This window comes from Trichoderma gamsii (genome assembly GCF_001481775.2).
Source record: "Trichoderma gamsii strain T6085 chromosome Unknown Scaffold_4.2, whole genome shotgun sequence".
In the NCBI taxonomy this organism is placed as follows: domain Eukaryota; kingdom Fungi; phylum Ascomycota; class Sordariomycetes; order Hypocreales; family Hypocreaceae; genus Trichoderma; species Trichoderma gamsii.
In genome coordinates this window covers 1338672-1363924 of record NW_020171341.1, presented here as the reverse complement: position 1 = coordinate 1363924, position 25253 = coordinate 1338672, and the positions used below count along the sequence as shown (strand labels likewise).

At 49.7% G+C, this 25253-nt stretch overlaps 7 protein-coding genes across 7 annotated transcripts; 1 reads left to right on the top strand and 6 right to left on the bottom strand.

Annotated features, from left to right (window-relative positions):
- Positions 1–2664: 2664 nt before the first annotated feature.
- Positions 2665–3375, bottom strand: TGAM01_v201867 (hypothetical protein; the record flags this gene model as incomplete). Its single annotated transcript, XM_018808316.1, has 2 exons — positions 2665–3100; positions 3269–3375. The coding sequence occupies 2 exons, from the start codon at positions 3373–3375 to the stop codon at positions 2665–2667; spliced, it is 543 nt and encodes a 180-aa protein (XP_018658474.1).
- An 822-nt stretch (positions 3376–4197) lies between these two features.
- Positions 4198–5439, bottom strand: TGAM01_v201866 (hypothetical protein; the record flags this gene model as incomplete). Its single annotated transcript, XM_018808315.1, has 2 exons — positions 4198–4872; positions 4993–5439. The coding sequence occupies 2 exons, from the start codon at positions 5437–5439 to the stop codon at positions 4198–4200; spliced, it is 1122 nt and encodes a 373-aa protein (XP_018658473.1).
- Positions 5440–6867: 1428 nt separating this feature from the next.
- TGAM01_v201865 (hypothetical protein) lies at positions 6868–9297 on the bottom strand (the record flags this gene model as incomplete). The annotated part of the gene is made up of 3 exons (XM_018808314.1): positions 6868–8221; positions 8303–9059; positions 9135–9297. 3 exons carry the CDS (start codon positions 9295–9297, stop codon positions 6868–6870), a joined length of 2274 nt encoding a protein of 757 aa, XP_018658472.1.
- Positions 9298–12338: 3041 nt separating this feature from the next.
- TGAM01_v201864 (hypothetical protein) lies at positions 12339–13364 on the top strand (the record flags this gene model as incomplete). Its single annotated transcript, XM_018808313.1, has 3 exons — positions 12339–12587; positions 12696–12986; positions 13092–13364. The coding sequence occupies 3 exons, from the start codon at positions 12339–12341 to the stop codon at positions 13362–13364; spliced, it is 813 nt and encodes a 270-aa protein (XP_018658471.1).
- Positions 13365–14205: 841 nt separating this feature from the next.
- On the bottom strand, positions 14206–14578 carry TGAM01_v201863 (60S ribosomal protein L37; the record flags this gene model as incomplete). The annotated part of the gene is made up of 2 exons (XM_018808312.1): positions 14206–14357; positions 14473–14578. 2 exons carry the CDS (start codon positions 14576–14578, stop codon positions 14206–14208), a joined length of 258 nt encoding a protein of 85 aa, XP_018658470.1.
- Positions 14579–16048: 1470 nt separating this feature from the next.
- Positions 16049–18783, bottom strand: TGAM01_v201862 (hypothetical protein; the record flags this gene model as incomplete). The annotated part of the gene is made up of 4 exons (XM_018808311.1): positions 16049–17001; positions 17094–17991; positions 18080–18373; positions 18532–18783. The coding sequence occupies 4 exons, from the start codon at positions 18781–18783 to the stop codon at positions 16049–16051; spliced, it is 2397 nt and encodes a 798-aa protein (XP_018658469.1).
- Positions 18784–21808: 3025 nt separating this feature from the next.
- On the bottom strand, positions 21809–22796 carry TGAM01_v201861 (hypothetical protein; the record flags this gene model as incomplete). Its single annotated transcript, XM_018808310.1, has 3 exons — positions 21809–22145; positions 22227–22501; positions 22599–22796. 3 exons carry the CDS (start codon positions 22794–22796, stop codon positions 21809–21811), a joined length of 810 nt encoding a protein of 269 aa, XP_018658468.1.
- Between the last annotated feature and the right edge of the window lie 2457 nt (positions 22797–25253).

Below are 25253 nucleotides of genomic sequence, written 5' to 3'. Positions count from 1 at the left end.
AAGGCCTCCAAAGCAAATGAAAGACGGATAAGAGAGAGAAGATTGGTGTAGCAAGTTGTCTCGATAGAACTGGTTTTATGCCCAGCGTGCCCGGCGTTGTACAGCCTTTGGTACCGCGGGATTGATCAAAGTAAAGCCGTGGTTGATCCCTGCGATTTACCGCCGTGGCGGCCGATCTGCTTTTGCTGCGCAAGGGATGGCAATGGTTCACGGCCAGCTGCTGTGGTTGTCTCGTCTTGTAGTTTCGGACGGGCGCGTGCGTTCGCGACTCAGATGCCGTCCAGATTTCGGGTATGTGTCTTTGCGTGTGTGCGAGGGGTTGGGCCGCAGCAACAAGCAAGAGTTAGCCGCCGAGCGCCCAGCCTGGCCCAGGTCGAGGAATGAATGAGTGGGTAAGACAGGCTTGTCTTTGGAGCAAAGGAAAATCAAAAAAAGGGTCCCTGATGATGCTGCACCTCCCAGCAGCTCTGCCCTGCCTGATCGCCGCACAACGCACAAAGAGGGAAGAAAACGGCTGTCAAAGGAGCGTCAAGAAGTGTTCGTTGCCGGTGAGAGTTCGAAAGAAGCAGCGCGGGTGTGGAAACGTCGCAGTGGTTTCGGGCGGGCGAGCCACAAGCGGAGTTTGGAGTCGCACTGGCACGATGGCTAGACCCTGGCCGCAACGGAGACGGATGTGTTTTACTACCACGGTAGTGTTGTATGCTTGATCCTTTCAATCGAAACCGGGCCTCGGACAATCTTTTGCTCAGCAGCGTCTTTGCAAGACCGGCGGTAATGCTAATGCCTACCTATTAATACCTATACCACTACTGCGACGAAGTACACATAAGATGCGAGTTTCGGCAGCGGCACCGTGACCCTGGGGCACCTTGGACGTTGACCCTGGCTTATTATTAGATATGGAGGCAGATGTCGCCTGACAGGTGATGGTGACCGGGGGCTAGTGGCAGCCATGGATCCGGTGGCTGATGCGAGGCCTCTTTGCGCAGAACCATCTTCACTCTGCATTTTCGTGATTGTGGTCGTTGTATCTTGTTCATTCCATGGTCGCCTATACAGACTGTATTAGGACTTGAAAAGCATGTGAGGATATGCCCGTACCTTCATGCTCCCTCTCTGGCTTGTTGAGCAGCTGCTCCCTCACATTCATTGTGCAATGGCGTATTGCAAGGATCTAGTGCTGCTTCAAAACGCCGCTTTTAACCCTGGAGCCTAGGCAGTTTAATTCAGAGGACTAACTCCATGCCCGTACATGCGGTATTGCAGAGAGCTCCGCATTCTGTGCGCCCGCGCAAGTTCTATTCTCGCCATTGCACTCTCACTTGAAAAGGTATGCTGACAGGCTCTCGGTATAAGGCCGTTTCTTGTCCGTATGCACGAATGTCGATCCCCCTCGTCCCCTCTAAAGAGGATTAACGTCGAGGCCTAGTCAGCAAGCGTGTACAGAAGGTTCTCGGACCTAAGAGAGGAGCAGAGTTTCGGGGCTTTGATCCCTGCAGATCCTGTGCCGTAAGCGGGAGCGTGTGACAGGCACCGCGCTACACCACACCACACCAATTCTGCCGTCGTACCTGTGCCTGTAAGCTCCTGTCCAGTAAGACAGCTCGGTGTGTTTCGGGCCAACGAGTTGATCCCATGGCGATTAGCTGAGGTGCCTGGAGCCTTTCTTGAATGCGAAGTTGTAGTAGTAATGTAGTTAATTCTAAGCTTGCTTTAGCTTCCTCAGACGTGAATACTATTGCAACCTCGCCGAAACCCAGCACGTCGTTGAATTGATTTCGTTGGGTTTCACTCCTGGTTTCTAGATCAAAATCCTTATGTGACCTGCCATAGCTTCTGGACTCTCGACGAAACATCCCAGACTATCGCTGAACGGGGCACAACTGAATTGGAATTGCTCCACCCAACCAATATCAGGCGATTAGCCTTTGCGAGAATCCACATTCAGCGGCCTTAGCTCAGCTGGGAGAGCGTCAGACTGAAGTTGCAACTTCAATCACCATATTATCTGAAGGTCGTGTGTTCAAGCCACACAGGCCGCAGTTTGTTTTTTTGTGCCCTCTGGCGTCTTTTTGGCATGCGCCTGAGACAATGCTGCCATTGTTTGCGATTCATCTAGCGAAGATGATCAAAAAGGTGGTTATTGGTTCGTATGTGCATATGTACGGCACGTATATTGGCGGTAAGAGAAGCGTAGTAGATTATTTTGAGGGTAGTGGCGACAATATAATTGTATGATGGCTCCTATATTGGGGGGAGTAGTTAGTTGGCTGCAAATTCAAGCGGCATCGGGCGTAGAAATACTCTTTGCTCAAACAGGTCAATTAGCATTCTCGACCTGATTTTAAGCATTCCTTCAGACGTTTGCTGGCGATGATAAGAATCACTGATGCAATTGACATGTTTATTTGACGATTGAAGATGAGCGAGTTGAGTGTAGTGTAGGACAATATTTGGCAGGCGGCCAAATTTGGGGGAGTTGGTAATGTACATCAGAGTTCCTTCCTTCCTTTGCTTTAATCTGTCTTCAACCACCTGACGAGATTTTCTACTATATCTATATTTACAAAGCATATCATGTATGCGAATTTTTTTCTCCTCGTGATTCGCTTTTCACGCATTGAAATAGGTCGTTGGAAATCTTTATCCTGGCGTCCTTGAGAATCACCGGCTGTTGAACAAACCTCCAAACGAAGCAGCTCCTCCTCCTCCTCCTCCTCCTCCGCTTTCATGTCGTTTGGCCTCGTTGCGTATCCAATCAATCAGAAACTGCCTATCCGCCAGCTTCCTCGCATCCATGACTTTGGTACTAGGCCGCGCCTCGCCGGCGTCAAAGCTCAGCAGCGTCGGCGTAGAAGTGATGGAATACCGGGAAGCCAGCGGCATAGGCGTGGACATCATCTCGGGAGTGTCAAACTGCACTGGCGCAAAGAGCACGCCGCCTTCTTGCTCGCCAACGCCAGAAGAGACCAGGCTGCGGAGAAGTGGCTCAATGGTGCGACAGGACGGACACCATGCCGTACTCCACAGCGTGAGGAGAGGAATCCCGAGTGAGGTTGAGAGAGAAAGCTGAGAGTTGAATGAGGCTGGCGTGCGGATGCTTTGTTTTAGCAAGTTATCGTTAGCAAAATGGTCTCTCCCCGCCAGTTGTTCTTTTATAAAAAAAAAAAAAAATTACGAGAACACATCTAGATGTTCGGGATGGATGTGATGAGAAACGGGGCAATATCTATCGTGTCCAGGTAAACGCATGGCGGAGAGAACCTACGAGTCAAAGACTTGGTTTTTCGCCAGGCTGGCAGCAGATGCGCTGAAAAGGCGCCTCTGCGTCAGAGCAAACGGAGGCTTGGCAACGGCCGCCAGGACACAGCGCATCTTGTGCGATGATTCAAGGATGCAGCGTTGGCAAGAAGACGGCTTATAGAATTTGGATCAGTTGCCTGAATTTGTCTGTCTGTTGGTGTTGAGGCTACATGTAGCCTTGCCCATAAAGAACATGTACATGTACCGCAAAGCAGGCGTCCCCGCTTTTATTCAGCATATCACTTCAAGTTGTTACATCAACCATGATTTACACTGTTATCTGAGATTTTATTGGAAACGATTCTATATGGAAATAATCTTGGTTGCAGTGGCTGGTTTGGATTCTGTACGACTCTTTACATAGGAAAAGGTTAACCAACACTCCAGTTCCGCTGTCCAGCACTCTAGCTATGGATAGGTAGTATGGGCGGGCTACAGCAATTGCTGCTACTGCTGCTATTGCTCTTGAGTTCTGCAGTTCTCAAATATGCACAATGATTCAAATAATAATTTACTTCATATTGCTCAGTTCTGTCTGGAGTTTTGGATATTTTTCCCTCTCGTTGGGTATGCTGTGTTATCAATCCTCGGGTGATCTACTGGAGGCATTTTACTGATTCACGCTTAGGATGAGTTAAAGACACCAGGTTTGTGAAGAAGTAAATACCTTTGACGGCCATAAGGTACTTGAAACTGCATAATAGAGTTTGAGTCCAAGTATATTAATACATGTACTATGATACATCCTTTTGTCAATCAAAAACTCGCATTGATTCCATCATTCCGTCGCATCAGTCTTACACTTTGATCAATCCCATCGTTCCGTCGCATCGATAGTTCCCACCGTCTCCATCAGTTGTACCATTTCCAATTCCATGTCTTCCAATCCCATGCTTATTGACCACAGTGGGACCTGCAGGCCTCGGTGCGCTTATGGAGACGTACACTCAGCTGTCCCTCGGGGTAGAAGGGGAGGGACGTTTTGTCGAGTCCTTTAAAAGCCCCCAACGCACCCACGAGGTCCGGAAACCATGCGGTTCCTTCCAGCCGCGTTCCAGTCGAGTCGTCAAAGACTTGAAACAACTCGAGAGGCGCATAGAGTTCTAGAAGATTGCGCACTGCGACCTTCATTTCCTCTACCGTAGCCGTGTACTCTCCCATGGTGACTTGACGAGGACCTGGTATCAAGGTTTTCCTGATTGAGCGCCTCAAACTCTCGTCTGTTGTCTTGACTGAGGGCTCAAAAAGCACCGTGACTTGGGAGGACACTCGTGACGCCCGCGGTGCTTCGTCGGGACGGGCTTCAGGAGACAGGGTGGCGGTAACCTTGTGGCCGCAGATCAATTTGAATTGGCCTCTTGGAACCGAGTCCCCGTTGAACTTGGCGCACTCGTCCTTGGCCATCTCAAGGTTGCCATAGCCCAAGATGGCCACCTTGCCGGGCTTGGGCCAGGAAACGGTCACGCTCCTGCAGGTTGAGCCCACGACCAGGGGTCTTTCGGGATCTTGAATCCATGGACGTACCTGTGTCGATGGTGCTTTGGTCTCGGGTGGGGGTATATCCGATTTCTTCACGGTACGTAGTTAGTATAAACTTTCCGACTATGCGGCTGACGTTGAGCGAAAGGAATAGTGGCAGAAGTAGCAGACGTAGGAGACGTAGCAGCCATTCAAAGCAAAGGAACTTACCTCTGGTAGGGCAAACTCTTGACGCTCCCGCAACCACAACAAGAATTCGTCATGAACTCCAAGACAATATTCCTCTCCAGCCGGACAATATCCTTTTCGCAGGAAGTAGGGACAATTTACCCCAGACCTAGTCGAGTTCCGGACTGGGGCCTTGTCGGGCTGCTCGTCCTCCGGAGGTGTGGAGGGAGGTGTCGGAGGAGGCGCCGGAGATCCGCTACGCTCCGAACCTGGGTACCGGTGTATGGCCTTTGCTCTCTCTTTCATCTTCCGGATCTTACTTCGCAACCACTCATCGAAGTCCGACGGCCCACCATTAGTATGCCGTACCAGCTGCCCCTCAACCTCCATAGCATGGTTGAAGAGGGTCCCCATTTCTTGTGAATTGAGGTTGTTGATACTTATGGCCTTGCTAGATGATGCCGAGGACTCACGGACAGGAGAAGCCATGATGAAAGAAATAAGGGAGGTGGGGGAGGGGGGGGTTGGGGGGGGATGGGAGGGTTCGAAATACAAGTTCTTGACTTTAGACTGACTATTGCCAGACCGAGCTTTACTTTGCTATGCGATATCTACTTATGTATGTTATATACCTAAGTAGGAAGCAAAAAAGCTCTCAGAACTCAAGACTTCGAATCTATGGTGAGAGAAAAAAGGAGGAAGAAATGATGGCAAGAGACTGCAAGTTTTGCTTCTTTTTATATCCAGATCTCTCCAATAGCCAAACCCTCCACTTTGAGCACTCACTCTCACTCCCCCTTGACTCATAACCAAGTGTAAAATGCCTCCAAGTTACATCTGTCCCCAACCAAAGTATAATATGAGGAGGCTTCGAGTGGGCTTCGTGGTCTATCCAAGTATTTCGAGGTGCCGAATTTGGCATGCGGCATACCAGGTGGGCCATTGTGGTTCAAGTGGGCGTTCGTAATGTGACACTCGACACCACTATGACATGACGCTTTGCCTGCCTTGAAAGAGCTTGTCATGTTTTGGACAAGCATGTCGTGGTACAATCCATATCTTCAATGGCTCAGAGATGCAGGCGGAATATACGTTTGTACTTGAGTTGCAAGTTGGTACTTGTGATCCAAGTGGGCGTTCGTGATGGTAAAACTTCACTGCACTTAGGACACTTGACTTTGCCTGCTTTGAGCAGGCTTTTCGTAGTCCAGACAAAAGTGTTTCATGATCCAAAGGAATAGTCCGTGCTCTAAAAAAGTATTCGACTTACAAGCTGGCGTTTGTGATGCTGGGCTTGACACATCGCTTCGGCACTATACGGCGTCTTGCTTGATAGAGTTTTACGTGATCTATACAAATGGAGTATTTCGTGGACCAAGTTTGCCTTTGGGCTGCAAGTTGGCGTTTGCAATGTTGAGCTTGGCACATCAGTTCGAGAGTTTGAGGCGTCTGCGATAGTACGGGGCCATCCCCCCCTTTTCTTCCGGGCTTAAATCCAAGTTGCAGCAAACCTTAATCTCGGGTTCTGGCATATGAGAGAAACAGGATAGTCAGAGAGGGATATACATCCAGGTACAAGGTAATGACTGGGCAGCTGTGTAGAGATAGGAGTATATCATAGTAGTCGAATATGTATGTATATACCTACTATATATGCTTAGAATGTATGCGGTTATGCATCTATTTTGCATCCTTTTCCACCTCTTCGCTGAGTACCAGTTTGCCAACCAAAACTATAGAAGCTAAAGGGTATTTGTTGGTTGATATCAAAGTCTCCTCCCATAGAACGCGCCGTACGCTTCATGCCTTCTATACTGTCCAGCAGCAACCGACGCGAACGATCTTGAACAACGAAATAAAATAAAAAAACGCCGAAAGATGCTAATAGCAAGGAGAAGCAGGTGTGGATTGAGTACGCTAGAATCTTTCCATAAGGTTCATCCTCGCGGTCCACATGCGAGCCCTCTTACCAAAGATGTACATGGGAATCGCCATCAGGCAAAAGATGAGCTGGATGATACCTAGCCAGATGTAGACGTTTCTCGAACCATCGTCTGCAAGCCACTGCGAAATAAACAAGCTGAAAACCAAGCCGTGGAAGATGTTTTTCGAAAAGTTGAGGGTGACAAGCGCCTCACCGGCGTATTGGCGGTAGCTATCGACGCAAAAAGTAATGGATGTAGTGGAGCCGAGGGAGCAACCAAAGGACGTGATGCCGAAGAAAATTGTTGGGACGATCCAACTATCCTTTGCTTGTGCCGACCATCCGAAGCCTATGAGGCCAATACAGGTCGTCAGCAAGATGGGCGCAGCCATGACGAGGCGAAATTCCGGCTCGTACATGCCCCCGTTGCGGCGCGCCATGGCCCTCACAACGATGTCACTGATTTTGCCCGCCACGCCGGTACCAAGGATGCCGCCAACAAAAGGTGATACGTAGACGAGGCCGGCTTGAAGAGCCGTAAAGTTATATCCGCTTGGATTCCGGTAGATGACGGCCAAGTTTTCAGAAATCACAATTAGCCAGCCGATAGAGCACGCGTAGATGGCTGCAGACCAAAGCACTGCGGGATAGGCAAATAGGATGAATGGTCTGACCATGACCTTGAACCAATTGTCGTTGTTGAGCCGGCCATGATAGGGCTTGAGCTGCTGGATAAAGGTTTGAGCAGGCTTGTGTCGTAGGTTGTGCGTGTAAGCCTTGATTTTAGGGGGGGCCTTGAGTTTCCAGGAAGGGAAGCGATCGCGATCGAGATTGGGTGCTGTTGAGTAATACTCAGTAATGACCATGCTCTCGGCTGTGCTACGAGCAGGAGACGCCGCAGTCATACTTCGGCCACGGTCAGGAGCGAGGCTCGGTCGTGGAGAGGTTATTGGTGGAGCCTGGCGAAGAGGCTTTCCCAGGTCGCCACCCTCTTCCTTGTGATCAGAAGACGGGCCGGCAAATCCAACCTGAGGACTCTCGGGTCGTGGGGATGACTGCTGAGCATCATCCAACGGGTCTTGCCGCTCTACATCTGGTGAAAACCCGACGTGTACGCGAATGCTTCTGCGGCGATCAATGACTCCTGGAGATTGCGAGGGTTCCGGCGATTTACCGCGAGGGCTGGTTACTTTTGCGGATCTATGGCCTGGGCGGGAAGATAGTCGTCGAAGGAAGCTCGGCCGCTTTGATACATGCATTTGCCGAGTTGGCGTTCTATCCCAGAAGCTCTCCGGGACGAAGAGAAACACCAGTACAAATCCTAGCCCCACCAACATTGCAACAATACTAGAGAGTAAAGCATGGCCAGTTAGTATATATGCACACCACGAGTTTCAAGGAGAGCAAAAGGGGGTCAGTTGAGCTTACAAGAAAACCCAGCGCCAGCCAAAGCGGCCAATGATGGCGGCACTGACTAAAGGGACCAGATTCTTGCCTCCCAGGAGTAAAAGCGTATATATTCCAATGCGATATGCGCGCTCATGCAGGAAAAAGATTTCGGCAATGGTGGCGGATGGCAGACACTCTACCGGCGAAACAGCGATGCCCTGAATGACTCTGGCGGCTATTAGAGAAGAAAAGCTAGAAGCGTATCCGGCCCAGATGCTGGTGCTAATGAGCAAAATCATGCCAGTCAGGTACACTGGCCGCTTTCCAAAGAGAATGGCTGTGGGAGACGCAATGACAGAACCCACGCCCAAGCCCATCATGTATAGTCCTGTGGTCAGCGGAACTCGCTCGACCGAGACGTTGAAGTCGTGGGCAACATTAGTAAACCCTGCAGCGATGACGGGCGTCATACCGCCTCCAATCATGCAGTAGTAGCCCAGGAATAGAAGAGCACAATCGCGCCGCCAGGTGGGCCAATTCAGAGGATCGTTGGCCGAATCTTCTGGCTGCGGATCCAGTATGATCTTACCATCGTCTGTCTTCTTCTTGCTCGGGGGCTCAACCACTGGCTTCTCAAGGCCAGCAGACGGCGAATGCGGCAGCGGCCGAGTGCCGCCAGGGGTCATGGGAGTCTCGACGGCAAACCCGGCCGGGATAGAGGAGTGAGAGGTACGAGCATGGACATTGCGCAGTCCGAGCGGCTCGTTGCGATCACTAGCAAGCAACAAGACGGAGCCTGTAAAGAAGACGGTTGTTAGAAAGAGTCGCTACAAGGCAGAGAAGTGTCATTAGAAGAGTCATTTGCACTTACCCGGCACCTCCACGGTCTCTCTGTCGTTCAACATGCCCATAGACCATTTTGATAGCCCCGACTTTTCCAGTTCGGAATCGGAGTTGCCTCTGAAGAGACGGCCAAGGCGTAACCGGCCCCGCTGTGGCCTCTCCTCGGAGGCCGTTGTGGGAGAAGTGGACATTCTGTACTGCCTTGCACGGTGATGGCAGAATGGCTGGGAGCAAAGTGTAGATGGGGCGAAAGCCAAAGGGATATCAGGAAGCAGAGACAGGTTCTTTGAATAGCTGAGAATGCTTTTTAGGGAGGAATGAGATGATGAATCAATAGGTAGGAATGGCTCAATTGTCTCACTAGCAGCCGGATATGAGTCAAACAGGTTGATCTGGCCAGCAGCTGGAGGGAGAAGAATCAAAGCAAGACTCTAGAGCGAGATGGCCTCAGAGAGGAGGAGGTGTTGAAGACCGAGAAGAGACACCTCCAGCCCGTAGAAGTGGCCCTTTGCACTCCCTGGGTTTGATCCCGCCAGGTCCGGATGCCGTTGAGACGAGAGGCGATAAGATAGGATAATTATATTCACAACCAAAACAAGGGAAGTTGAAGATGGGAGGGGATGAGGTTGATGGGATGGAGGACAGGAGGGAGGACGGAGGAAATATACATGGACAGACAAGAGCAGGCTTGGCGGTAGAGGAGGAGTGAAGCTGGCGCGTGCTTGCTCCAACCATTTGCAACGGACCGTTATCAGAAGACCAAACCCCCCAAGATCTTGAAATTTAGCGCGATCTCTTGGCCAGGGTTGGGCTATATTACGGCCCACCCATCCCTCAGCAAACAATGAAGAAGCGGTCCCGGATTGTCATGCACAAGATGTATGTCGTATCTCTGCGTATAGGCGGTAAAAGAGAGGGAAAAGACCCATCAGACGTTATGAGACTGCAGCAACTTGACTCGTGTCGTCTTCTTCTCCTCTTTTTGCCAGAGACAAGCACAGATGCTACAAGACACTACACGGCACTACTGATACCGTACAAGGATCATCTGCTGATTTCCTGCCTTCTGGCGCACACCGTAACAGCACATCTTTTGATATCTGATATGGCGCTCATGGCGCTCATGGCGCTCCAGCAAGTAGCAGCGCGCCGTTGCGTCAAAACGTGCAGCGGCTCTGCAGCCACGGGCCCGCCAGGCGAGTCAGGTGAGGCCTTCGCGATGCTGCACATGTCAACGTGCGTGCTTGGCTCAGCGCTGAGAAGGCCCCGCCGGCGCAGCGATCCCCCGCTGGCGACGAGGCCTAGACGCGCTATGACGACAGGCGGTTGCAGGGTCCAGCGCAAGTTCCAGTGCAAAACTGCTTATTTTCCGCAGGCCAGGGTTCGGTGTTGTGGAGGTTGGGAGGGATGCGCGGCTCACGCGGGCGACGCAGCGCCTAGGAAATAGCCTAGCCTGGTCTATTGAGACCGGTCGGTTGGTCACACAGGCGGAGTTGTCGGGATTCTGATATTGGAAACAATGAAAGTTGCCACAAACCAGACCGAGAATGCGGTACGGACTGGAGCTTAGGTAAGGGCGAAGGCGTGCAGCGCTGCTCTCGTTGGCCTGCGGCGATATGATGCATGCAGGGAGGCTACAGGCATTTTCTTTTCAGATGAAATTTAGGGGATTTTAATGCAAAGAGAAAACTTGTGGGATGCGTAAGGGCCATGTCTGAGCTTATACAATGGGACGGCATGCAGACACTGCTACCAAAAGTGTCTGTGGCTGTAATGCCTTGCAGATTTGCAATCCATCAAATGTCATCTTGCCAGTCACCGTAGGACACAAGACGAAGGCTTCAAAGACCCTTTCCCCCCCTGGAATTATAATCTTTTTCATTGCTCGATATGGACATTTATCGTTGCTTAAGCTCTAGATCCTTTGCCTGCTGCGATAGTCTTGCAGCGAGAGTAACCCCCACTCCAGGCTACTGAGCCTCAGCCGCATGAAAGAGGAGACACTCTACTTGTACGGTAGCTTTAAATGGTATACTAGTACTACCAGTAGTACCTACTTATTATAGTAAAACTAAGATAACTAAGGTACCTACTGATTACGATGAGGTGGATGTACAAGCAATGTATAATTCCAGAAGACCATCTGCGGTATTCCTTTTAGAGGCACGTTCCAGGGCCTTGTTCGCTCGATATTACACCTCGCTTCTATCTGGCCATCCATACGACGGGTTCTTCATGTACTATCAATAGTGGGACGAGAGACAAGGTCTAGGTATCACCTATCTAGTCAAATAGTATCCTCTACAGGTATTTGCTATCAGACTAATGCAAAGGGCCACAGCCTGTTTCGATTCAGTGCTGGCCTAGTTACCTGCCTGCTACATCGCATCGATAACGGCCTCACACATAGACATGTTTGTAAATGGTATTCAGCTCGCAACATTCTATCCTCCTCTTGTGTGCCTAAGAATGATTCTTCTGCCGGGAAATTAGGCGTGTACGTTCTCGCGTTAATTGTAGCCAACAAACAGCTGCTCAATTGAAGCCGATACCATCACTTGAACTCATCTGTTACGATAATATTTTTTGTCCTCTGCTCCCCGACAATGTTCCGTGTCTTTGTCAGGCGAATTGAATACTCCTCTAGAGCAAACCTTCTTGCAGGAGACATGTTGACGCTCCTCTTACTCCTTTGCCCTTGAAATGCAGGTGACGGTTTGATCCTCATGCCATGCATGGAGACTGAGTTAAGAATCTCACCAAGGATATATCCAACTCATCGCCTTGCATATCTCAACAATGCTGTACCCAATTCTAATACCCAATGTCTAGGAGAGTATACTAACGGCATAACCAAAGTTCAAGATGCTTAAAATGCGACTTTCGCATCTATACAATTATTTGAGGAGCTTTCTTATGCCGTCGTCTTCATCTCATATCGATGATTTATACCGTGCGAGTATGCAACAGTCGCATTCACACAGTCCCCGCCCCCTCCGTTCAGCCTCGTTTTTGGGTGAGTGTTTCAATTTTCACTAACCTGGATGAAGAAACACTGATCGCGATGCTTGTGTGCTCATTTTAGTTTGATTAGTCCTTGGCCTCTCTTCACGCGTCTAGACAATTCGCCTCTTCCGAAATATCATCTTATAATAACGCTGGTCTTGCTATCACTGCTTTGAACACTCATCATCCGTTAAACGTCAAAGCCAGCACGACCACTCATCTCACAATGTCGAACAAGATTCCGCCTCTCTTGGACCAATATCTCGCGCTACCCAGAGAGGCATCCCTCACCATCTTGGCAAATACCCTTGGGGCATCATCAAATTGGCTTGTTCTACGGTACCTTTACTCAATACTATTACAGCCAGGAAGAGGAGAGGATGCCGGCGTGGGTGAGACAGAGGCCGGTCCTGGAGTTGTTTTTCTGAGCTTTATGAGAGATTTGGCTTTTTGGAGAGAGGGTGCAAGTAGAATGGTAAGTATCTTCTTCTTCTCCTCCTTCTTCTTCTTCTTCTTCTTCGTTTTCTTGCTTCTTGCTACTTTTCATGTTGAGAATGGTTACTGATAAGTCTTTTCACATTAGGGCTTGGACTTGGACAGCATGGGCAGAGCCGGCAGGTTCAGCTTCGTGGATGGCCTAACAGGCTTGCTGTCTGGGGGCCGGGGTTCGGAGTCTACAGCAGACAGAGGAAGAGTCCTTTTGAGCGGGAAGCCAGACGACGTGAGGAGGAGCTTAGAAGCAGCAATTGCGGACGTGAGATCAAGCGGCCCCAAGATCTTGATCATCGACCAGCTGGATGAGCTGCTGGCGATATTCGGAGACGAGGATGTGACTGGACCGGCTTTGGAGGGAATGCTATTGTCTTTGAGAGAGGTGAGTTTTTCCGCACGATTATATCGACAGTTGTCTCTCCTTCTGTGCGGAATATCGACTCTCCTTCTCCGCAAACGAAACTACATGCTAACTTGTCACAATCAGCGTGTTCACGCAACAGTCCTATCCTTTTCCGTAGACGACGCTCTTCTACGCAGCCAGGGAACGACACTCGAGCGCTCTCATGCGGCGCTGGTGCTCGCTCAAGCACATGCCGCGGATGTGATTCTCAGCCTTCGAATGCTGGACACGGGCGTAGCCAAGGATGTGAGCGGCGTGGTGAGAGTCACCGAACGCGATAAAGCAGAGGCGGGTGCCGAGTATCTGTACCATGTTGGGGCAGACGGAAACGTCAAGGTTTTCGAGAGGGGTGCTTAGACTAGCATCTATGATGAGCGAATTTAGTTTTTTTTTTTCCCTTTTTTTTCTTTTTCTTTTTTTTTTTTTGGTCTTTCTAGTTTTTGGGTATTGGTATGTTCAAAGGCAAGGCGTTGAATTTGGCGTGGCATAGTCTACATGCTGGTTACGAGCTGGATTCGGTGAATGGATGGGGGGGACCATTTGCTCGCAAAAGTAATAAAGCAATGAAAAGTGTGATCCCTCAGGAAACGCATCATTATGTGTCCCAAGGTTAGGAAAGAATGCGCAAATACGTTGAAGAATCAAGATGTCATTCCAGGACTTTTGCAGAATCCCTACGGAAATCTCTGGCGCGAATTAAAAAAGCAATTGGGGTTCCCGTTTTAATTTTTGAAAACAAACACCATTTGTCCCTTTGCTCCCAAGCCCCCTTTGTCCTTTGATCAATCGCCCAAAATGTACATCATCCGCCCTCAAGCACTCCCCTGTCATCTTCGAATCCCGCCATGTAAACAAGAAGAAAAGAGAGAGAGAGAAGGGAAAAAGAAAAGAAGACTGCAAAAAAGAACTGCGCCGCAGGAATGTCGCTCATCACTTGTTTTTCCATGGTAGTTGCAAAAATAAGGTAAGAGGAGAAACATGATGCAAAAAAGAATTTCGCCAGGATTTCATTAACCTCATGGGCGGATTATTTTTTTAGTCTTCTAGTTTTTTGGTTTGTTTCCCTCTCTCTCGCTCCTCTCCCCCCATACTCCTCTTTCTACCCCTTGTGTTTATGCATAGTTCCGGTTATAGCGACGAAAAGAAAAACAAACAGTGGTAGGTAAAGAGAGAGTAGTCCAAAACGCCTTTAGGTCACTTAAGCCTCGGCCTCAGTCTTCTTGCCGAGTCTGGCGTTCTTGGGGGTGCCAGTCTGGAAGCCGTTCTTGAATCGTCGGGAAACGTCCTTGAGGTAGCGGGTGCGGCCAGTACCGACAGTCCTTCTCCGCTTGGCCTTCTCGCTCCAGTTGTCTGTTTGAAGAGATGATTAGATGGCACTTCTCAAAGGCACACCGACGTGCGAATACAGAGTTGTTCTCCGTGATCGAAACGTCGGTGAATCCAGGCAAGGGGGAAGTGAACATACACTTTCGCATCTTAGCGGCGGGGTATCCGCAAGAGGCGCACTCGTGCTTCTGGACGTGCAGCGAACGGCGACCTAATATCCATCCATAATCAGCATGACTGGTCATTCTTTCCTAGATCCGTTCCAGTCCAATCCGCCATCTAGTCGCAATTGCCGCTCATCTAGTCCATCTGTCGATATGAGACTCGTTCCTCCTAGTACAGTAATCATTCCTTCATTCCTCCTTTTTCCGACAGGCAGTCTCGATCGATTCTGGATAGACGACGGCTATTGCGATTGCGAAGAGGCATCATGGAGGGCTCGTATCCCGGTTGGAGTGAAGAGTAGAAGACTAACCGCATCGTCGGCAGAGAGTGTGCGTCTTGTTGTGACGCTTACCAAAGCTGGAGGTACCCTTCGCTATACGCAGGAACAGCAGTCAGCCTAACAGCTCTCAAAAATCCTTATCCCCATCTCGACACAAGTCTCAAGTCTCGACAAAGAATCCCATCATTGCGTTTCTTCTTTATGTATCCTTCTCGCGCAGCCTCTCTCTCGGCAGTAGAGGCTACGAGTGATTCGGGGGTTTTCGAAATAATGGGATTCTTCGGAGACTGGCGATTGGGATTATCTGGGAGCAAAACGTACTCATCTTGGCGGTCGGTTGTGCTTAGGCGTGAAGTTGGATGACGATTTCACGAATTGTTTAATTTGGGGGGAGAGCAACGCCTTTTTCGCGGTGGAGTGTCGAATTGCCAGCCCTAATTTTTGCGTGTGAGTGGCGTGGGCCTGGCGCCCGTCTAAACCACGTGATGATACCCTCTCGGCTTTACACGTGATATCCTCTTTTGCTTATCCGAGTTTTTGGCTGAGTCAGCGAGATCAAGTTCTGCCGCCAATATCCACCACTGCCAATCTCCACTCGTCCAAATCGTGTTAGCCGAGAGAGCCCAACAATCTCCTACATGAGCGATGATGCTCCATATAAGTCGACGCTGCCAATATCGTACGTCTTTCGCAGCATTTCCACACGACAGTTCCGATATTCAGCATCATTATCCAATACGTATTTCAATGAATCTTTTACACTATCATAAGCTATCATAATGTCAAGATAACGACTGGCTGAGCAGGAAAAAGGACTAATATACAGTATAGATAACCAGGCTCGCTATAGAAGAAACACAAACAATCATTCCTCTAGTCTTCTCATCGACGTCATATGAAGAGCTCTCGTCCATGGCTATGAAATCGATATCGTCTAGGAATCAATACGACTCCCCGATTTAGGTATCTTCGTTGCCAAAAGTCAATCTCATGAAAGAAAACATCCAAGGAAAAGCAAAAGCAACAAAAGCAACAAAGGCGAGACTCCCTTTTAACTCCGTCCTTGTCCAACCCAGGTTATAAAAGCACCGTCAGTGAAAAATATCCCAAATTCCCAAAACATCAAGCGCGAGAGAATGAGAGGGATGGAAGGATGGGATACATCAAACAAAATTCCCGGTTCCAGCATTTGCTCCCTTTCTTCAACGCCGTTACATCCAGCTGAAACCCCTATCTTTTTTTTTTTTTGAAATGCTTTCACACACATCGTTTACAACCATTCCTTTGGTCCGATAATCTCGCCGGCAGGTACATGCTTGGAAATTGCAGTCCCTACAAAGTCCATGGTATTCACAGCTCCATCATTACCCCACCAACTAGGGCTGTTCATGTTGGTCAAGTACAGCGTGAAGAAAATCAGCAGTGTGGATATGATGAGGCCGCAATCCAGCGCTGCCGAGGTGATGTAGTTGTACTGCAGCCACCAACCAGTGTATCTCCGTCGGATGAAATAGTTGAAGACAATGCCGCAGATACCCCAGCAGAGATAGATGTTGACAGTCGCAGGGGGAAGCAAGCCAACGCCTCCAAAGATGACTGGAGAGCTAACATAGCGCCAGAAAGATCTGGGCCAGCGACGGGCCAAAAGCCAAGTGGCAATGGGCGCAATGGCACCAACAAGCCAAAACCACTGCAAGGAAGAATAGAGAGCTCCATGGCTAAAGATTCGGGCAGGGCCAATGGCGCCCCAGATGATTGAAGCGGTGTAAAAGACACGGCCACCTGGGCATGTATAACTGTTCTCTTGATCCACGGCGCAGACGTTGGGGATATGGCCAAGGGCCCAGTTCATGACGACAACCTGCACAATTGCAGACCACACAGAGGCGATGAGTTGCGAGGTGAACATGACACGAGGAGGCACTTTCATGTAATGTCCGAGCTTCAGATCTTGAGCAAAGTACAAGGCCTGAGCCATGGAGACATAGCCATAATTCTTGAACATCATCATGGCAAGGGGCCGGCCAGGCACCATATAACCAATGATGAACTCGGTAAGAACGTTCAGGCCGAGCTGGATGTTGGTGATGGCCTGAACGATGCCGATGGGGATAATCCATATTATCGGAAGCAGTAAGCAGACAACGAAAGCCCAGGCCGGAAAGCCAGTGTCCCAACCAGCAACTACGCCAAAGGAGATGGCAACCATAACGACGAACAAGACTATATGACGATCACATTCTTTTGATTAGCATTATACTTTTCACAAACGGCAAGGCGCCGGGGGGGTGATCTGAAAGATATGTAATACGTACCGGCATACCACCATTCTTCAGCATCTCGGTATTTCTTCATCAGTCGCATATGAACGTCGTCCTCCTGATGACGAGCCATCTTGAACTGCTTCCAGATCTCTTTGCCATGGTAAAGACCGACATGGATGAGCACGGCAGAAACGGCGGCAAACGACAGTCCATAGGCGAGGGCAAATTGCGTCGACAAAAAGAGAGGAGAGTACTCCTTGTATGCTGTCTCGTTAAAGTTCAGGTCGCTTCCAAGGATTCGCGAAACATTGTAAATCTGGCCGAGGTTGTCGTACGACTCAGATGACTGAACGGGGAAATAATCAGAGTACCAGGTGCCGCTGAAGTGGATTCCCATGGAAATGACGACGAAGAAGACGATGATGCCACCGAGCACGTTGGCGATGGCGTGGAAAGGAGGGATCAGAGGAGAGCCCAAGAAACCGCTGTATACAGACCAGTCGAACGAGGTGGGCATGAGGCCATATCCGTGAGCCGGACCAAAGATCTTTTGGACAACGACACTGTTGGGCGCAACCCAGCAAATCCAAGCAAAAGAAGACAGGCCCTTGAAGATCCAGCCGGGGAACCAGTACCAGATAAAGGCACCGGAACCTACAATGAGGAACAGCTTGTAGCGGCCGATTTTCCAGCCGTTGGTCTTTGTCGGGTCAGATGGCGAGTGATCGTGCAAGCTGTAGAAGAGGGCGACGTTGACCAAGTCGGCGGGCCAGATCATGGCGGCGGGCCAGACCAGGAAGCGACGAGCTAGGCCAGCCAGGCCATATCCAGTACAAAGCGTGGTGATGCCAAACAGGAGCTGGAATGCCCAGCCGAAATCCTGCTTGTACCACAGACGTTGAGCCAGAAGGACGTCGGTGGCATACAATACACCACCACCATAGGCAGCCTATGAAAGAGAGAAGAAGTTAGGAAATCAATTCTCGGCTGGATACCATCAAATCGCTCTTTGATCTGATCGTCAGTGAAATACTCACGTTGGACATGGCCACGATGACAACATGCTCCTTGTGGTTGAACTTGCCAGGTCGCAGATTGAACTTGAGGCCAAAGAGCTTCCACTCCTTGTCCGGCATGATCAAGTCCCAGCCGCGGCCGATGGGATAGGCAATCAGCTGAATGACGTACGTCGTGATGGCGATGCTGGGATTGCGAAGGGAGAAGAGCATGTTGACTCCAGAGCCGACGGTACAGAGAATCAGGCCGATGACCCAGGCGCGAATGGTGTTGGCAGGGACGTCGACATCGTAGTTTCGGACAACTGCTCGTACCTATAAGAGAGAGGGGAACCCTCGATCAGTTTTACGCACCAACAAATCATTACATACGCGCAACTATGTTTTACTTGAAGCTTCCTCCATTTACAGATTGATACAACAAGAGGATAAGAAGCTGGAATGGGACAAGAGCGACAAGAGCGAAATCATACCTCAGGGTAGGGGCTGTTGTCTTCCATCAGGGCATGCTCAATCTCGATGCCCTTCTCGGCATTGCCCGTGGCAATAGCAGCGTCGACATCGTTGAGGTCGTCAATGGGCAGGTTGGGGTCGAGCTTGTGAGCCTTTTCAAACTGCTGCAGATGCTGGAGATGCTGCAAGCCAGGCGTGTCAGTCTCCAGTGGGCCGGGAATCGGGGTGATCTCCTCCGGCTCATGGCGCCGGCGGAAGATGGACGGCAACATGGTCGACTTGTTGAAAAGTAGGTGGTGGTGGTGGTGGTTGTCGCCTCCGTCTTATGGATTTTTTTTCCTCCCGCCCTGGTCGTCGTCGCTATAAGCAGAGCAGGCCACCGTCGCCCCGTCTGGTCGTCGACAGATGGAACGAGCCGAGTTCGAATCCAGTCGAGTCGGAACCGGGCGCGGTCTGTCTGTGTGACTCGCTCACTCACACTCTTTTCCTTCTCTTCTTCTTCTCTCTCTCGGTGAGGAAGGGTTACAGAGGTGGGAGGAAGAGAATGAGTGAGTGCGACGACCTCAGCACAGGCAGATAATCGCCAGGACGCTAACAACGAGCAAACCCCATGGGCTGCACATCCAGCAGCTACGCCCTGCCAATCCTGGATGGCCTCGTTCTAGCGGCTGCTGCAACAGGACCAGCCGACCCAAGCCAAAGTGCCTCTCCCCCCAGGCCCGCGGCTCCATCTTGATAGAATTCCCCGCCAAATCACGGCCAGTGTGGCGCTCGAGCCCAGACCGAGACGAGAGACGGCGCAGCACAGTGCGCGGCTAGCAGAGCCGGTCCCTTGCTGGTTCCTGTCATCCACCATGTGCCAGACACGCATTGCGGGAAAGGCTCCCCAGGGCTTGAGGCCTGTCTGTGGGCTAATCAGCGTCGAGGCGGGTGGTGCAAAAATGGGTGCAGAGGCAGAGGCCGGTGCCAATCCAGCGATAACCTGCTCGTCCGAGCCATCAGCTGGGTGTGGATGACAGACCTTCCTAAACCAGCATAGAGCGCCTCCACGGCTGAGCTTTGCAGGACAGTCTGAGCAACGGACGGGAGCACGGCGTGCGACAATCCTGTGAGACCCAAAAAAGGTTCTTTCGCTCGCAAGTCCAGAAGGCACTTATCGGCCAATCTGACTTGCTCGGCGCGACTGTATCGCTCAGATTTATTTTATTTCGCACATCCATCGCCTCTCAGTACTGCTGATGTTTTGATCATAGCAATCCCATCTAATCAGGCTGATTTGCCGTGGCGGATACTATACAACCTCAACCTCCGAGGCACCTTGCAATACGACCAGTACGAAGGCACGACTAAACTGCTAGCATGTGCCTTTTTTTTCTTTTCCTCCCCCTTGCCGTGCCTAGCTGCGAGGCGCAAAATAGTCTGTTTTGTCGACCAGCCAATGATGGACAAGCCAAGAGGGGATCCCTTCTTAGCTCAACGCACTTCCCAAGGATTGCCCAGGCAGGGTCAGGATAGAAGAGGCACATTCTCTGTGGCCAAAGAGGCCGTTTGTCCTTATCTCTTGCCCCCCCGCATGGCGTATTTCGAACTTGTAATCGCGAAGCCAGCTGAATCGATAATAGCCGGATACACTGAATCCGATCTCGGGACGGACGTTTTTTGTGTTAATCTTTTTGGAGGAAGAAGATGCGCGCACTAGGGCCATGGCAGAGATTCTGAGAGACTTCTGTTGGTTTTAATTCTCCGCGAAAGTTGACTTGTGTGTGAGAGCGCCTTCTGGGCAGCCACTTTTGTCTGCGTACGGTATGCGGACCAGCAAGCGACACGGTATCATCGCTCTATGTACTATCGCCTTACTTTCTTTCTCGTCTCACCAACCACGAAAAGCAGGGCGATATGCTGTTTCACCCCAGCCACGCACGCTCCGCATGCCAATTTCTACTGAGTATCTACTTTGTACTTGCTGAACATGCAGTCATGCTCGTGCAGTCGCTTCAGCAGAAAATTGTACCCAACCGTGCGTCGTGATGGCGTTTTTGCCAAGCAAAGCCCGATACCCTGGAAACTGGCTGGATCTTTAACTGGGTCTTCCGAAGCCTTCCAATGATACAAGCAGTTGTTGCGACCAAATAGCTGGACGTGCTGGATATATCATCAACCGGCGATGCTTCCACCACCTACCGTGTCTTCTCAGCAGCCACAGCATGATTTAAGCTGCTGACTGCTCACTGCCCTTTCTGCGTGTGCGTGTCTCTCTCTGTTCTGTGCTCCGCTCCGCCACCCGACAGTGTGGAACTTTTGACTCGGACCGGCCAAGGCAACAGAAGTTCCATGTCTCTTCCCGGCGCCGTCCATTCTTTTCTTACATAAATGGGCGGGCTACGGCAACGGGCCCCCAAAGGAAAAGAAAAAGAAAAAGGCTGATTTCAGGGCACTTTTGCGTGTGTCTTTCGGCCTGCCTTTTGCCTTTTTGCCTGTTTTTTAACTCTGTTGTAAGGCCTAACTTTCTCTCACGGCTTTTGGACGGCAGCGAATTTTTTATTTGCCACGCAGGAACGTGTTTCTATTTGCCAGCCAACTAACCAGGTGCCCATTTCTTACCTATTGCTTGACTGTGACTGATTGATATGATCTCTCTCCACCAGCATCAATGAGGCCATGCTGTAGGCTGTTCCACCGAAAACTGTTTTGTTTCGACCAATGATTGATCAACCAATGGGAAAGTAAAGGGATGAGGCTGAGTGCGCTTCCAACACTCTCCAAGCCTTCTTCAAAAATACCGTTTCTTTTATCGCTATGCCTAGCGTTGTTCGAACAAAAATCTTGCCATTGATGTCTAGCAAAACTGCGTGCACCTAACATCTACATTCTTCGCGAGTAGCTTCTCAACATGTGCAGACTGCTTAGCTACCGAGTACAAAGCCCCAGTAGTGATATGTCTTACTACCGTATACATAATCCAGTACAATAAGATTGCACAATGGTGCGCCGCAATGTCACTCAAGACAGGCCGAATAATACGATATGCCAGCATAGGCATCATGTTGATCATACCCAATTGTAGACAATGGTATGAACCCAAGACTGAGGCTCTGCTCTTTCGTTTGACGACCCGTAGGTACAAGAAGGACTTTTTGTATTCCTCTTTCGATGAGTATACTGGGTATTAACATTTGCGGCTGCGTATCAGAAAATACAAGCAGCTGGCTCAAGCAAAACTGAGCCACGCAAAAGAAGAAGAGAAGGCAGAAAAAGAAGAATAAGAAGCCCCGGACAAGACAAACCCAAAAAAAAAATTTACAGCGGATTCAAATCGGCGACATTTCCCATCGAGGCGTTCCAGCGCGTGGCTCTGCCATGCGTAACCTCATTCCACTCTTCAGATGCGAGAACTCCTCTCGTGTACTCTTGCACTCTCTCCGTCAGCAGATCTTGACGTTTCACCTCCATCAGTCTTGCTACCATTGCCGTCGCATGTGCGTCCACAATCGTTGGCCGCTTGCCAAAGATCCAGCGCTGTCCCTGATTCTCCTCGTCAAGAGTCTTGTCCAGCTCTTGTATGAAGATGCGAGCCTTGTCCTCAACGTCTTTGATACCGCTAGGAGTAAATACTGTGCTGTGGCGTAGGTCGTGGCTACAAATGAAGACGACTGTTAACACTGCATCCATGTATGCAGACACTCAAATCGACTTGCTTGAACCAGCAAAAACTTACAATACGCTTTTAATCTCCAGTGCCCTGCGATGAGGCTCAGTCAAGTCCTTTTGCTCTAGTAGCTCAGCAGCCCGGTTTGGGATTCCGTGCTTCTTTTCGTCGGGCCCTATTGTCAGGGTCTTGGCATGGAAGCTGTACAGTTTGTCCATGAGGCTCTGGATTGCCTCTCGGTGCTCCTCGGGAATTAGTTCTGGCTGTTTCTCACACAGCCATTTGGAGATGTCATAGCTTTCTGCGAGTGGCGATGTGAATGCAGCCGATGTCAGTGCGGGAACCTGTTCAATATCAGTACAGGTGATGTCTGTATACTCCTCTCTAATAGGAGTTTTCTGCAGAGCTTATTCGGTCATCGATAAGAGAAGATAGACTAACCTGGCCTTTTGAGTTCACCAAGGTGAGATATTCTTCTGAAAAGTTCTCATCTCGATGCAGATTCACCAGCTTTATCTCAACATTTGGCGCCGTCTCCGGATTCAGTCTTCTGCCTATGACCAGGGCAAACCGCACCATGAGCGAATACAGCGAAAAGGGGAAATAGTGAAGAGTGTAAACATCGCTCTCAGCCGCCATCTTGTCCTATAGCAACGAGTTGTCGCTGAGCCAACTTGGCTGATGAGTGCGGCAAAGGTTGAGTGAAATTCGGCTGTCAGTTGTTGCAACGGCAAAGGTTTCTCGACCCGGACTGAGTTGCGATTGGCGTCTGCTTTCAACGGTTGCCAATCGGCGATCCAGCGCTTTTGTATCAAGAATGAACGGGTCGATGCCGGCGGATGCCTCTGATATGGAGTTGAGTCAATTCTGGCACGTGTGGAGCTCCGGCCTTCGCCGTCGCCTTCAAGATCGGATGCTTAGCTGCCGCTCCCTGCTCCCTGGGCTGCGCCTCGCTACGCCTCAGTCTCGCCGAGAGTTTGCGACTGCAGACGTCTTGGGTGTCCATGACGAAATGCGCCTTTGACGGGAGGTTCTTTAGATCTGGAGCAATTGCATCATACGATTTCTCGGTTTGCAGGAGCCACTTGACCAGTTTCACGACTTTTCCATTCTCCACTAGCTGTTCCTCGTTAATCAGCTAGCAATTACGCGTTCAGCTAAACGACAAAGTCAACAATGAAGGTACCATTTGGCATATTCAAAACAGCTGTGAAACCAGAAAAAAAAACATGCAAACAAAGTCTTGGGAGCTGCCAGGTAATGCGCCAATAAATTCTCGAGCGAGCACAAATTGCCCAGCACTTCAGCTTAGAGCTTCATCATATTTCGAGACAATGTCTTTCCAACCCCAAGTATTCAGGCACACTTTACACGGCCACGAAAAGCAGGGTCAGTAGCTTGATCGCGGTCTACCCACCTGTAGGCTGTTGTTGTAAGGGTTTTCCCCAGTGGCCGATCAGCGATCTGCAGGCCATGATAGCATTGGTCCCACCGATCGTGTTTGTTGAGTAAGGATCAGCAATGCTGCCTCGATAATTCTCGCAGCTTCAGCCCCATTTGATCGTCCATAAAATGCATTGCGTTTTTAGCTTCTTTGTCATCATTAGGGTATCGGTTCGTGCATGCTCATACCTTGTTTTGAATCGAGCTGGAGATCTCTCATTCAGTAAAGTACTTGTCAATTCGAAAGCGTTGTCAAACGCGACACTTGGAACAAAGACGCTGGGAAAAGAGGATGGCAATAAGATCAAAAAAACGTAGCATATTTGCACAAGAGTGTCTCTTGGTGGCAGATATCCAATGAACAAGAAACGAATCGCTCGTATGGAAAAGATGACTCCTTCAATATCGAACAATAACAACGAGTTCATCAATATGAGACAGTGCGGGTCTCACACCAAAGTATTTTCAAGAAAACTTTGAACTTTATACTGCTAGATTCCATCCACTTTTCTGAGACAAACATTGAGAAAATCGGAGATCTCTTAGATGAGTACGTGGGGCAACAAGTTGAGTCGATCAAGTTGTGACGCATGAAACATTGTTCATGGTACTCTTGCGATTTGTAGCTGGTGATATCTCAAGGGCCGTCCGTGTAGTTGTAGTGGTTTTATATCTATTTAATCAAATACTCTCAAGATGCGAGCGATAGTGGCAAGATATAGTAGCCGAATACGTCTTGATAGTGTAATCGGAGCCAGGATAACATTTAGATCAAGGAAGCTCGTCTTTGTGAATACTGAAGGGGGAAGAGTCTGCAGTATAGATTGTGATAATTGACGGCTGGGAAATGTCCCGGAAATCTTACGCTACAGTAGGTATCATGTGCTTTACTGTGGTTCCCCCGCGGAGAGAGGACCTTGAGTAGATCTAGCTGCCGTAAGAGTTCTTTGAGAAATATCCCGGAAGATACTTGATCTGATTAGCAACGTAGCACAGATCCAAGGTAGCAAACATGGGCGATACCTCAGTAATAACCAGCGATCTGTTGAAAGCAGCATGATGTAGAGAATAGTAGGCGATATTGTCCAAAGGATGTCAAACTTTTTGTTAGACTTCAACGCTGGAAATCCAGAGTTCACATGACTGTAATATTCAGAAGCCTAGTGTAGACGTTAGAGGGGATTTATAATCAGACCCCGGTGTTTGAGCTCCTGAACCACGTTCGCGATCCGTATTGAACCAATTGGCCAGCCAGATCTGAATCGGCAATGTCCTGGTTTCTGGTACCAACAAGCTAGTTCACCTGAAGAAATCATTGTTCCAATAGTAAGATGTTGACCGACAGTATCAGAGTGTCACTTGAGTGTGGGAAAACGAAGCAGGCATTCATGAAAAATTATATGTTCAAGATATGGGTTTAGAAACCTGGGGGTATAGAGCTGGAAGTAGAAAATGGAAAAAAAGAGATTGAGAGTCAAAAACTGAGAGTAGGAGGCTGGGGATAGAATTCGAATGAAAGGGACTGGAAATAAATGACTGGCGATAGAAGACTGCAGATAGAAGACTGCAAATAGAATTCTGCGAGTAGAAATTTGGAAGTAGAAACTCGACACTCGAAAATGGAAGGTACGAAACAAGATGAATTCCAATCTT